We start from the raw sequence: 13646 nt of genomic DNA, 5'->3' as shown, positions 1-13646 counted from the left end.
ACTGTGAACTCCAACAGAAATGAATAATAGGATGAGCGGTTCATTCGATTTGTGGTTCAACCCAAAACAAAAGATAATATGTTACGCCGAGCTTCTGTGGAGTCTCTGGAGTTGATGCTTAATGGTGAAATTCAGACAATAGCAGAAGTCAAACTGGAGGCTTCCTAAATGCTCAACATTTATTTGAAAAAAGATCTTCTCGCACGTCACAGACGAACACTGAAACAGACACATATGGCACATTGTCAGCAGGAATCACCGGCCACACACACTCTCACATTAACAGTCACACCTTCACACACACACACATAAAGGTGCCTAGTGAGTTAATGACACACGCATGTTCTCCAGCCAACGTGGTTTTAGACTGTCCATAGAAAAAGCTGTCAGTACCACAGACTGCAACACTGTAAACGCTGATCGAGGGCGGGGGGCAGATGTCCCGGGGGAGGGGCTGGTGGAGGAGGTGGCGGTCGGGGGAAGCTTCACTCTGAGGTCTGCTGGATCCGAAGCTTTGGCGTCAATCTCTGTGCCTCTGGAGGGGGGCGGGGGTGTGCAGGTGCAGGCTAGCTGGGCTCAGTGAGGGCAGGGGGGAGGGAGGGAGGGAGGGAGGGGAGGTGGTAGTCCAGAGGCTCCTTCTGGATCACATCCCCATACGGATACTCTGGATGATCTGAAATATAGCTGAGAGACACAGACACACCACGTCTTTGTGTTGTAGTTTAAATGAAAGCAACCAAAAACAAAACTATTAGTCTACTGCCATATTAGCACAATCAACCACCATGTTGGCTATATTAGCTCGTTTCCTTATTAGTTTAATTACTCTGATATTAGCTGCATTAGTTTACGACCATATTAGCAGAATCTATCATTGTATTAGCGTAATCAACCACCATATTGGCTGCATTATCTAACTGCTATATTAGTTAGATATACCATCATATTAGCAGCATTAGCTTATTGCTATATTAGTGGAATCCACCATCATATTAGCTAAATATCATATAAGCTTAATTAACCACCAAATCAGCCAAATTAGCTCACTACTTTCTGAGTGTAATCAACCACCTTATTAGCTACATTAGCTTGCGGCCATGTTAGCATAATCAACCACCATCTTAGCTACAATAGCTTTATTTAATATTAGCATAACCAATCACCAAATTAGCTACATTAGCTTACTTCCATTTTAGTGTAAGCCATCACAAAATTAGTGACATTAGCTTACTGCTATATTAATGTAATCACCCCTAATTTTAGCTACATTAGCTTACCACTATGCTAGTGTATTAACCACCATATTAGCTGCGTTAGTTTACTTTAATATTAGTGTAATTGAGCACCGTGTTACCTACAATAGCTTACTTCTATATTAGCGAATCAAACACCAAACTAAACGTATTAGCTTACTCCCATATTAGTGTAATCAACCATCAAATTAGCTACACCAGCTAATTACCATATTAGTACAATACATGAGGTTACTGCCATATTACCCTGATCTACAATCATATTAGCTACATTAGCTCACTACCTTTATCGTGTTATCCACCATTATATTAGATACACGAGCTTATTGCAATATTAGCTTGATATACCAGCACATTAGCTACATTAGCTTACTAACATATTTGCCTAATCAACCACTATTATTAGCTACATTAGCTATCTTCCATATAAGTGTAATCAACGTCCATATTTTGATGTCATCGACCATGTTGATGTAAGCTCCTGTGAACAGAGGTAAAACCACGTAAACACACATTTTCCTCTGATAGCATACCTGATCCACACACAACAAAAACAAAGAGGGCAAGCAGCCAGGGACCCACAGGATACTTCTCCTCTTGTGGTCGCTGTGAGAAACACACACACACACACACACACACACACACACACACACACACACACACACACACACACACACACACACAGTACATTAGCATCACTGCTACAGCAGAAATCTGACAGACGCTGCAGAGTAAGAGTGAAACAGTTTGATTTACAAAGCGGTGTCACATTTCTAACACTGCTCAGGTTGTTTTTTGTTTTTTTTGCTTGGTCACCAAACCTGCCACCACACATGATCTTGTTTTTGCACAGCAGGTAAGCTGAGACGGGCACGTTGCTTGTCAGAGCGTCCACAACAACAACTTTTCTGGTGGCACTGAACAGACCAAAGTGTCTAATCAGTCTGGACCGATGTGAGGGGGGAAACACGTCTGCAGCTCAGGACACGTGACGTGTTCACCTGCTGCTCGTGAGGGAGGTTGTTGCTGTCAGTGATGGTCTCAGTGATGCTGGAGGAGGAAGTGGCTGCTGTGTTCACAGTAACAGCAGCAGCGTGGGTGAAAACAGACTCGATGTTTGACTTTACGTTACTATTTAAACCCTATTTAAAGGACAGAGGAAGTGCACCACAACACACATGAGAAATACGACGACTGTGTTAGAAATCTTTGTGGTGAAATACTGCAGCGTCAGCTTGTTAATGCGCTCCTCCGACCATTAGTCTCATTCACACCGATATCATCTCCCCTGTGGGCCCCTCGCTGTGCATCTCATTACACAGAGACCTTCACTTGTCTTCCAGTCACGTACTAAGAGTCGTGATTTAACTCGACACTGTCGACTTTAAAAAAGCGCATACATTAATAACAGATTCAGAAGGAGGATGGCTCGAGAGAGACAAATGGAAAAATGTTCCTTCGTCTGGAGCTTTTGAACGTATCGCACAATCTCCCTCGACTCTGCAGCAGCCGCTGAACGGACCTCGAGGTGGGTTTGTTCTGTCGGCGCCTGTTTCCAAGGTGAAGGATGAAACTCAGTCTCGACTTGGACGAGAAGTCCTTGAAGGAAATGTGAAAAAAACGTGCGATACAATCAAAAGGTGAGATATTACCCGAGGCAGAGATGAGGCCTACAAACTGCAGCGCGAACAACTTAAAGATGTTTATATTGAAGTGCTTTATGAAGGAAACTGGACCTGCTGGAGCTTGAAGTCCAGTTGCCTTCATACAGCACTTAGACACACTGACAGGAAACTACAACCATCGATGTTTGGACAGCTCGACTAATGTTTCACTGATTAACAGATAGTTTCATTTTCTCTCAGCTGACTAATCGATTACTCGACCATATGTTTCACTGTTAGATGAGACGCAGTACAATTATTACTTTATACTACTGTTACAACTTTACACAAAAGTTATATGAGATGTGTGTCTCTCACAGGACAGCCACGCTACTGTGTTAGATGATTTTACACGGCATGATGCAACTATAAAGTCTATAAAGTAAAAGGATCACGACCTTTAACAGCCACAGCAGTAAATTAATTGTAAATCCAAAAATAATCTTCTGCAGTATTTTTACACTCACAAACTTTAAAAGCAAGTTTTTAAACGCAGAAGTTTCGCTCGTAGCGTTTTCGAGGTTTAACACAGTATGAACATTTGTTTGTCTGCAGCATTGAATTCTACTATATTTGTGTGTTTCTCAAGTCTATAAGTTTATATTTATGTCAAGTTTGGTGTCAGTCAGGACACTATATTTACTTTTGTTTTTAATCCTTGTTAATGTTCGTTATAATAAAGAAAATGAGTGTAAGCGTCACATTAATGCGACACTACAGGGAGATACTTTCACCACTTTGTTTGTTTTTTCTAAAAAATCCCTTTAAGAAATTTACCATCACAGAAACATCTGATATCAGAATCAAACATCCATTCATTGATGAATTCCTGTGATTTTCTTCTTCTCTGTAACAAATCAAAACAATGAATGAATGACTTGATGATCACAACACTTCACCAAATCCATCCCAGCTGACTTCACACCTGCCACTTACTGACCCAACCTGCTCATCTCACAACAAAGTAACGCGTAAGTTACTCTGCTGAGGGCGGTAACGAGCTGAATAAATTACATTATAATGAAGCAGCTCGGCTCGGCTGGGTCCAAACATCTCCCACACGGTGCTTTTTAAAAACGTGTTGCTGTGTGACAGACAGGAGACACACCAACACCTCCACCTCCACCTCCAGCGCCGCCGTCACGCTGCCGTATCCCTGCCGGAGTGAACGTCACCTATCTGGGCTAATGTCACGCTGCCACCTCGCTGTCAGTTTACGGCTCACCAGCGTCTTGGCCACGTTTCCTCTCTGCGTGATGTTCTTGCTGTGTTTCTCGTTGGCCATGCGGATCCTCTGTTTAGCCACCATCTTCCGGCACGATCAGAAAAACACCCGGGATGTAAATGAGCGTGTCTTGTCTCGTGAAGCTGCGGGCTGTCGACAGCAACCCTGCGTCAAGCTGGCACAGCTCCGACACGGCCACGCCGGAAACTCGCTCGATTCGGCTTTCAAAATACGGAGCGTGGGATTAAACTTGCACTTAAAGAGGAGGTGTTGACAGAGATTTTGTGTTTTACGACCCGCAGAAAGTAAATCCAGATTCTACAAGTTGTTTTTTGCCGTGTTTGGTACGTTTTCCAAACCGCTTTAATGTGAAATTCTTGGAAACGCTTTTATTTTGAAGGGCATCACAGGAACTGATAGGCTTCGTGTTGGGGTTTTTCCCCCACACAGCTGCTCTCTGCACCTGGAGAGAGGATACAGCAATCGATGATGAATTTAATTGATTATATTTGGGCTAAAAAAAAATTTAAATATATATATATAATATAATAAAAGAGCAGAAAGAAGAAGTAGATGCAGATATATATGAATCAAATGACTAAAGAAATTACATTTAAAAAGTTACGCACAAAAACATTGTGCAAATGGTTTATGTTTTGTATTTTAAAAAGGATTACTGTCTTCATTCTGACTGTTATAGAGTTGTTTGTGTCTAAAACCCAGAAATCAGTTCGTATTTGTGCACAGCTGATTCCCTCGTCTCAAAGTCAACAGGTTTTTTAAATTGTTTTTTGGTTAAATGTCTGAATTTTAAGGTCTGTAGTCACCACAGGCTTAAAATATTTACACGTTTTGTTCTACAATATAAAATACATCATTAAATGGCCGACAATTTACTTATATAGTGCTTATGTGTCTTAAAAATGGCGCATGCTAACAAGTGGCTAACTGAGGCTACAGAAGTTGTCGGGGACATTAAACATCATCACACCAAACATCTCCTCACTAGTCCGTCTTTACAGGTCGACTATAGTTGGAAACTATTCTAACTTTAACTTTACAACTTGTAGATTCATCTTTTTTTGTAGTGGCAACGTTTAAGTTATGTGACCTCATTGTAGTCTGTTTAAAGCCTAACATTAGCTTTTTAATACAAGAGATTTAATTTACGCTTCGAAAATCACAGAAGTGTTCATCTGTGAAGATTATCTTCCTGAACAAAACATCTAAGTATCATAAACTTGAGTTCACCACAGAAGATTTTTTTCTTTCTATTTAATAATCTCTTAGGCTTTTTTCAAAGGAAACCAGGGCGATGATATCTCAACCAACATGTTAGCTACATTAGCTTACGACCCTATTAGTGTTTTCATTCATTTTATTAGCTACTTTAGCTTACATCTCTATAAGTGTTATAACCACAATAGTAGCTTAATTAGCTTTCTACCATATTAGCATAAAAATACAGCATATTAGCTAAATAAGTTGACCAACATCTTAGTGTAATCAATCACCACATTAGCTACATTAGCTTACTACCATAACAGCATAATAAACAACCACAATAGCTACATTAGCTTACTACCATCTTAGTGTAATCGACCAAAATAGTAGATTAATTAGCTTACTACCATGTTGGCATAAAAAACAGCATATTAGCTACTTTAGCTTACTGCTATGTTAGCGTTATCAACCACCATATTAGCCGCATTACCTTAGTAGCTTAGAATCAAAATATTGTATTTAAGTGACAGTAGTAGTGTTAGCTACAAGACACAGACATAGTAGTGCTAACACAGACACAACCTTTCTTATTGAACTAAGTAAACACCCAGTTTTTGTTTCACCTAGCTGAGGCTACTGCAGTGCTGCTATTAGTCCCTCAGACCCTCTTGAAGGTCAGCCTGAAGACACCAAAATGATCAGAAAGTGAAATCTTAATCAGTTTCAACAAAACCTGAACATTATAATCTTCATGGGGTAGGATTCCTTTCAGGACTGTTTTATTAAACTGCATTTGTTTGAGTGTTGACATCAAGTTAGGAAGATGTTTTCATCCTCTACACCAGTATTGTTCTTCTTATTGCAGAACACAACATGCAAAAAAAAAAGCTGTTAAGTTAGAAACTGCAGCCTTGGTGCAGTATTTTTAATTAGACAGAATAACTAGAAATAATTATTCCAAAACCATATTTCTATTGAGATAGTCCTAAATCCACAACACGCTATCAGCACAGTCAGGGGCACTTTCGCTCCAAGAGACTCGAGCTCCTAAAGCACGATGACTGCCTGCTGGCAAGATCTTTTAAGGTCAGTGTGATAAGCTGCCACTATGGCTTGCACACTGACGTTGTCTGGCCACGTTAACCTAATAAAAGCAAAGGAAAAAAGGAACCGGTCTAGAATTTAATCTGAGGCTAACATGATGAACGACGACTCAGCTTTACTCGGGGTGACGTGCACATGTTTCTGAATCTGTTACAGCCGACTTACATCACTCTCTCCATCTGACGAGACAGCTAGCTCGCTGCTCGGAGAGAAAGGAGGGCAGAGAGGGAGCAGAGGTTGCCTAGCAACTGCATCAAAGGGTTCACTTGGGGAGGGACGGACAAAAGTCCACCAATAGTGAGGAGGAGAGAGGCAGTCCGACTGTAAACACACACATCAACTCAAGCACAGTTTACTGACCGGCTGAACGTTTGCTGACAAGTCTTGTTGAGTGTTTGACTGTGTGGATACATCAAATACAAACACTCATGTGACACTTCTGCCCTCATCAGATTTCATTTTGCAGTTATTTTCTGTCATTGTGTTTATCCCGGTGCATGGTGGAATAGGGTCCAGTAACTTTGAAAGTATTCTGCAGAACCGTCCAAACTAAATACTTTCCTAAGTTATGAATCCAAAAATAAAATGGCAGCTCCACTGTTGATACATCTTTATGACAATGAAGATCAGCAACAACATGGCCACAGAAATACAAAGACTGAAAGGCTACTACTAATTATAACCACTGAAATAGCTAACCCTCATATTAGCCCATGAGAGAAGCTGCCACTGATGTTAGTCTGTTGGAAAAGCTAACATCAGTGTTAGCATGTTGTAAAAAGTCTAACACCAATTTTATCCTGTGGAAAAAGTAACATTGATATTAGCCTATTGGAGAAGCTAACACTGATGTTAACCCGTTGAAGAAGCTAGCACTAATGGTAGACTATTTAAGATGTTAAAATTGATGTTAGCCTTCTGGAGAAGCTAACACTGATGTTAGCCTTTGGGAGAAGCTAACATTTATGTTAACCTGTTGGAGAAGCTAACACTGATGATAGCCTGTAGTGACGCTAACATTGCTGTTAGCCTGTTGAAGAAGCTAATATTGATGTTAACCTTCTGAAGAAGCTAACATTTATGTGAACCTAAGCTAACATTAGGTTAACATAAATGCATAAACATTTATGTTAACCTAAGCTAACATTGATGTTAGCCTGTTGGAAAAGCTAACAATGATGATAGCCTGTAGTGATGCTAACATTGGTGTTAGCCTGTTGAAGAAGCTAATATTGATGTTAGCCTGTTGGAAAAGCCAGCACTCATGTTAGACAGTCTAAGAAGCTAACATTGCTGTTAGCATGTTGGAGGAGCTAACACTGACAGGTGAAGTGAGAGTAATGACGCCTCTGCTCTTCCCACAACCCTGGACAGGAGCTCAAGTTCCCCAAATCCAAGCATCTAATTATATCTGATGTTGTTGTAGCTTTTCTTTATCTAAGTGCATGTTTGTCCTTTTTAACTGTAAGCACTCATAATTATAGGTGAGGGGGGAAACAAATTACCTGCATGCACTAATACAGCTCGTGATTTGTTGTTTTGTCATATCTTTTTGTATTTAGCCCACACAGAATGAGAAATGAGTAAACAGCAATTATTGATTTTTAGCCCAAGTTACACGTTGGGACTATTTCTTGACAAACAGCAGTGTATCCATCCTCCCAGAGCTTCTGAGCAGCGTGACGACAAACAGTTTTTGTATCCGTCTTCATGTGTGAGAGACAGAGAGACAGACAGAAATGCTGTGAGGAAGCAAACAGACGCTCTGGCTGCAGATCAAATGTCCTTGTGCCTTCAAAGTCACCATCAATGCATGACCTGGATTTCATGCTTCTCTCTTTCCCATCCCCGGGGTCTCCATTGTGTGTGTGTGTGTGTGTGTGTGTGTGTGTGTGTGTGTGTGTGTGTGTGTGTGTGTGTGTGTGTGTGTGTGTGTGTGTGTGTGACAGTATCAGTAAACCAGGAACAAAGTGGGTATGAATGAAAGAGAGAGTAATGAGATAGTTGTTTCTCCTCTGAGCTGAACTCTGGTATGTTTGTGTTGTCTTGTCTTCTTCCAGGTTTCTATAATTAAGTGAAGTCGCGTAGCTCAGGTCCGTTTGACGATATCCTCCCAGATCCATATTCTTCATCTCTGTCGACAGTCTCTGTAATTTTGTCACCCAGATTGTCCCTACAATTTAAGTTTAATTTAATTTAATTTTAAGTCTGTCCTAGGAGAGGGATCCCTCCTCAGCTTGTCTTAATTAAAGGGTTTCCTGGTGGAGTTTTCCTTGGACTTAAAGTCTGTGGACATCAACAGTAAAAGAAAACAAAACATTTTTGAAAAGAAGGAGAAAAAAACCCTACAGAGATGAACAATAAACAAAAACAAGACAAACAAAGAAACACAAAACAAACAAAAGTATTCCCGTTGTAGTCTTAACCTTCTTATAACATCAAGCAGTGTATTAAAGGTAAAAGTTAAACGAGGCAGAGAGGAGAGAGTCGGGTGCAGAGTCCGACCTTCTGGAGGAGTAAACACCTGGAGTCACATCAGATCCTGCTCTGATCCTGAGCTCAGAGATTTTACTTTTTAACTTTTGGGATTCAAAAGATTTATCATCACTCCTGTTTATCAACCGGACTGCAGCAGCGATCTGCGGAGGTGACCATCGTGGGGCGTTTATGTTCTGTAACGATGGCTGTGGACTTGAGCTGGGGGGGAAATGTACAACTTAGTCAGCGTTGACCTGAATGTAAACACAGACACACACTCCTGATGTGTGCTGTTGCTCACTGGCTGACAGCTAAAGTACAGTAATCATGCTGGCGCTGACGACTCCAGCCGAGCTAATATTTGAAAGTTTTATTCCTGTTTAGTTTAGTCTCGTTCACCGACTTTCCGGAAGTCGCAACGTTAACTTAACATTACAACAGCTCAACTAAATACATAACAAAGGTTGAGTTGTTGTAATGCAGAAACTTTACATATCGTATCTTTAAGTCATCCATACAAAACAGGTGCCATCAGTGTCTTTATGTTTCTGTTGCCTGGTATAAAATCAGTCAAACTCTCTCTGGACTGTGGTTTTTCTTTTTCAGTCTCCTCGTAAATTATTCTTTACAACTTGTTCCATCAGTCAACAAAAAAATACCTCGGGAAAGAGGAAGGACATTTTTCTTTTTCCAGCATTCAACCCACCATTTCCTTTGAAAATAAATCGATTCAGACAAGAATGTGAGGGGAAGTTTACAGACCAGACGTGCAGAAGTTCTCCGTCTGTTCAAACACCGTGTTTTAAATTTACACATGAAGATAACAGAACGTGCCACAAGTAAAACACCGACATAAGTACAGACCGGCCTATATGTTTTTGCTTTTAGTTAGACCAAGCAACATGCAGACAGGGGTGGGAGAGGCTGTTTACAGCTGCTCGGGATGATAATTATGCAAAAACGTCTGCAGGATGGCAGCTTAACAGAAACACTGGTGCACGTGTGACACAGCAGCTGTTGTGGACTTTAACAACGGAAATATCTGAGACGTCTCTCGTATCAGGGAAGGACGGAGACACGGTGCAGGACAGGAGATACAAACAGACATAACAGAGCGAATAGCACCCGTGGGCGCACAGTTACCCATCCTCCATTGTCACTTCAAAGCATCTCCATTGTAAGAAAACCCCACCTAATGTAGGTCTGTTTATGGATCTGTTTTCAGAGTAACACTGAGACTATGTGACCTAAATTCTGGCTTGTTTACCTCAAACCTGCCCCGTTAATTACAGTGAAAACACACCCTGTAGAACAGAAACATGCAGCTCAACCGCTGCACGAGAGCGCGTAAACAGTCGTTAAACGCTGGCAAAATAAGCCAGAAACGTGAGAGGTAGAGGACTTCAGGTGAAGGAGGGACGAGGGTGCAGGAGGAGGTGGAGGAAAATGTTTGATGACTGCGTGTGAGGGTGTGACATAAACAAAATAAGCTCTGTATGAAAACATATAGGCGGGTCGCAGGGTTGAAACTCATTACGTTCCCCAAACAGGCGCACCTTCTTTACCTTTTGATCGGCAGGCTCATTTCCTCGCCTCGGTCCCCGCTGACCCACTCCCACCGGCCTTGATGCTGCAGAGCCAGACAGAGCTTCATCTGTGATTTCATACACACACACACACACACACACACACACACACACACACACACACACACACACACACACACACACACACACACACACACACACACACACACACACACACACCAGCAGCTCTGTTATGCTCAGTCTATTTCATGTCAGCGAGCAGAGATGTTAATTCTCATTGCTGTCACACTTTTCCTGCCACATAAGCACAAACAGGCTCATAGTCAGATTCACGTGCAGGACTGAAGAGAAACCTGCCGGTGAAAATATTTACCGTCGACTGCCACCCGAATCCTCCAGTATAAATGTATGTGTGTGTCTGTATTTCTTTCCTCGTCTCACCTGCCACCACATTACTGTTGTTTGGTCTTGTAACTTTGTGGGTTGAAGTTTGGGACAGTTTTCTTTTATTTGACGAGTGAAGGATCAGCTCAGTTACAGTTTTATATTCCCTTTTTAAATATTTTTATTTCTCTTTATTTTAAAATCATGTGTCATCAGGATGACAGTGACTTCAAGTCTCTACCGAACGGCTTCTTGTCGGTTTCATATTAAACAATGTGACCTTGGAGACGAGACAGCTGAGCACAGACCGAAGAGACAAGTGATTCATTCAATGACGTGAAGGTCAGTAGATGTTCTTCTGGTGAAGTGAGACACAGAGAAAACTGTACAAACTTTGATCAATGCTTCTCAAAAAGGAGGATTTCATGGTGCGTCACAGGAAGGCACGAAGTAAGAAGAGTGAATCATCTGGTCTGAGGAGACGGTAAAAAACAGAAAAGAGCTTCTGTTTGAAATAAAACACGTCGATGTTCAGCTTCAGAGAGATGAACATACACCAGTCGTAGAGGAATTATTCAGAGACTCTGGTTCAAATAAATCTGGTTCTGCATTGAAAATGTTACTTAAAAGTATAATGAAAACGTCCTCCTGGTCCCTCTGACTGTTATTTTATATATTATATCATTTTATTCTTAGTGTATTGATGTAAATGTGAACGTGACATGAAAAGATAAGAGTCGAGTACAAGTACAATGTACTTAGCACTGACAGATTACTCTGCGACGCACCTTCCTCTCCGTACAACTCGTGCACCTTTTATGATGGGAGATATTTCAACATGAATTCTGGCATCACATTTACCTTAAACTGGTTCAGTCGCCCCCTGAGACTGAGACAAAGAGGTGTAGCAGCGCTGTGCACCCACCCAACCCCCACCCTCTTCAGTTATGTGACCCACTTTGAGTGCCAGACTCAAGGACTGCCTTGAGATGTGTGTGAACGTGCCGCCTCCCCACCCTCCAGTTCTCAGAAATGTACCGCACACATAAAGATAAAGAATAACTATAAAAAAATTATATAGGATTATAAATACTAATTAACGGTTATAAACTGAAGAGATAAAACTTAATTAAAATGTTATAAATCAGTGAAAATAATAATGTTCCCAGACATTTTAACACAATTTTGTGTCAAATTATGACATTTTGTGTATAATTTCTCTTTTCTACAGTTACATTATAGCATTGTTGGAAATACGCTAATTTTTCTCAGTGATGGCATTTAATGTTTCTGCACATTGCTGAAGGCTGTGGACCATATCGACATTTCTACAAAACATGTCATCTCACCTTCACATGAAACGTTTATGACCTGCTGTCGTATCAGGAGCTGAAGGAGTTGTTGGTGGATTTACAGGCGAGAAGGATGTCACGCTTGTGACTGCAGCTACGCATCAATTTCCAGCTGTGATTGTGGCAACACATTTTTTTTTTATTATTATTTGGTGAGAAGTTTGGACATCTCCAGCAGAGTGTCGAGTGACCAAAACATGTCAAAGTAAAAAGTGGCGTGAGAAACAAAGTGAAAGTAAAGTAGCCTGTTTATAATATATGTATTGTACTGTGCTTCAGTCAGTGTATTAGTTACATCCTGCCTCTGGCTGATTGTCTGACTGAAAACTGCAGGAACCAAATCTGATTCTGGAGTAACGTGGTCCAAACGCAGGTACTGAGCTGCTAAAATGTTTCCTGGATTCCTGAAAGATTGTGTCGTTTTAAAGAAAACATTAAAACCAAAAGAAAAAACATGGATGGACTTTTTCATGCCAGAGTGCCGAGTCACTTCCGACCCCGATTTGCACTCTGCTTTGTCAAACATGTCCTCAATCTGACCCCAAGGACGTTAATCTGCTCTCGCCGTGACCTCACACATAATCCAGCCGATGACAGACGCCACGATGAGTCAGATTCAGTGTCGCTTCCTCTCGCTCAGCCGACTTTCAACAACAGCTACTCATCAGCTGGAGGTGCGGAGATGTGTGTGTTGTTAAAACAGCTTCATGGTCAGTATGAGCGTCACCTCATCTGCGCTCTCTTTACCGGATCAATTCTTAAGAATCATCACTCAACGTCCTCTCACTTTTTCCTCCACGGCTTTCGCGTCATGTTCATACTTGCCAACCTTGAGACTCTAAACATCAGGAGGATATCGTATCCGAAGCGTAGGTCTCTGTTCTCTCCACGAGCAAAACCTTGACATGAGTGTAAACCTGAAGTCAGTACGTCTTTCTCCTCATCTGTACATCTGCTGTAGATGAAAGCATGACGGGCTTTATTGATCGACTTTCCCCTCTTACAAAATAAAATTGCTGTGCTGCTGTTAATCTGGAGTGTCGGCTGTCAGTCCTGAAGGTGCAAATTGAATTTATCTTCTATGACTCTGTCACTCTGATCGGACTCACTGGATGTAGGCAGTGAGTGTTGGGTCCATGGCCCTAGTTGTTGTGGTGTGCCCACCACTGTTAGCACTTGTCGCTCCTTGCTGGCAGCTTTTTGGCCGATTGAGTAAGTAGAATCGGTGTTGATGATCTTTGCGGTGAGTTCAAGAACAGCTTTTTGCAGAAACAGGCTGAACTGAGGTGATGCAACAGTCGGCTTTTGTCACTGCTAGTTCTGTGATGTTGGTTTGGTTTGTCCTGAGCCTGCCACTGGTCAACAACTTCATTCAGGAGACTCCTTCCCTCCCGCAATCTGCATGTGATTATATT

At 41.5% G+C, this 13646-nt stretch overlaps 1 protein-coding gene across 1 annotated transcript; it reads right to left on the bottom strand.

The window, feature by feature from the left end:
• Positions 1 to 250: 250 nt before the first annotated feature.
• On the bottom strand, positions 251 to 4226 carry serp2 (stress-associated endoplasmic reticulum protein family member 2). The gene is made up of 3 exons (XM_073474230.1): positions 4143 to 4226; positions 1787 to 1859; positions 251 to 684 (listed from the first exon to the last, which is right to left on the bottom strand). The coding sequence occupies exons 1-3, from the start codon at positions 4224 to 4226 to the stop codon at positions 644 to 646; spliced, it is 198 nt and encodes a 65-aa protein (XP_073330331.1). The 3' UTR covers positions 251 to 643.
• Between the last annotated feature and the right edge of the window lie 9420 nt (positions 4227 to 13646).

Source organism: Pagrus major, chromosome 9 (assembly GCF_040436345.1).
Source record: "Pagrus major chromosome 9, Pma_NU_1.0".
Lineage (NCBI taxonomy): Eukaryota > Metazoa > Chordata > Actinopteri > Spariformes > Sparidae > Pagrus > Pagrus major.
Note: the sequence above shows the minus strand (reverse complement) of the source record. Positions and strands in the feature narration are given on the sequence as shown.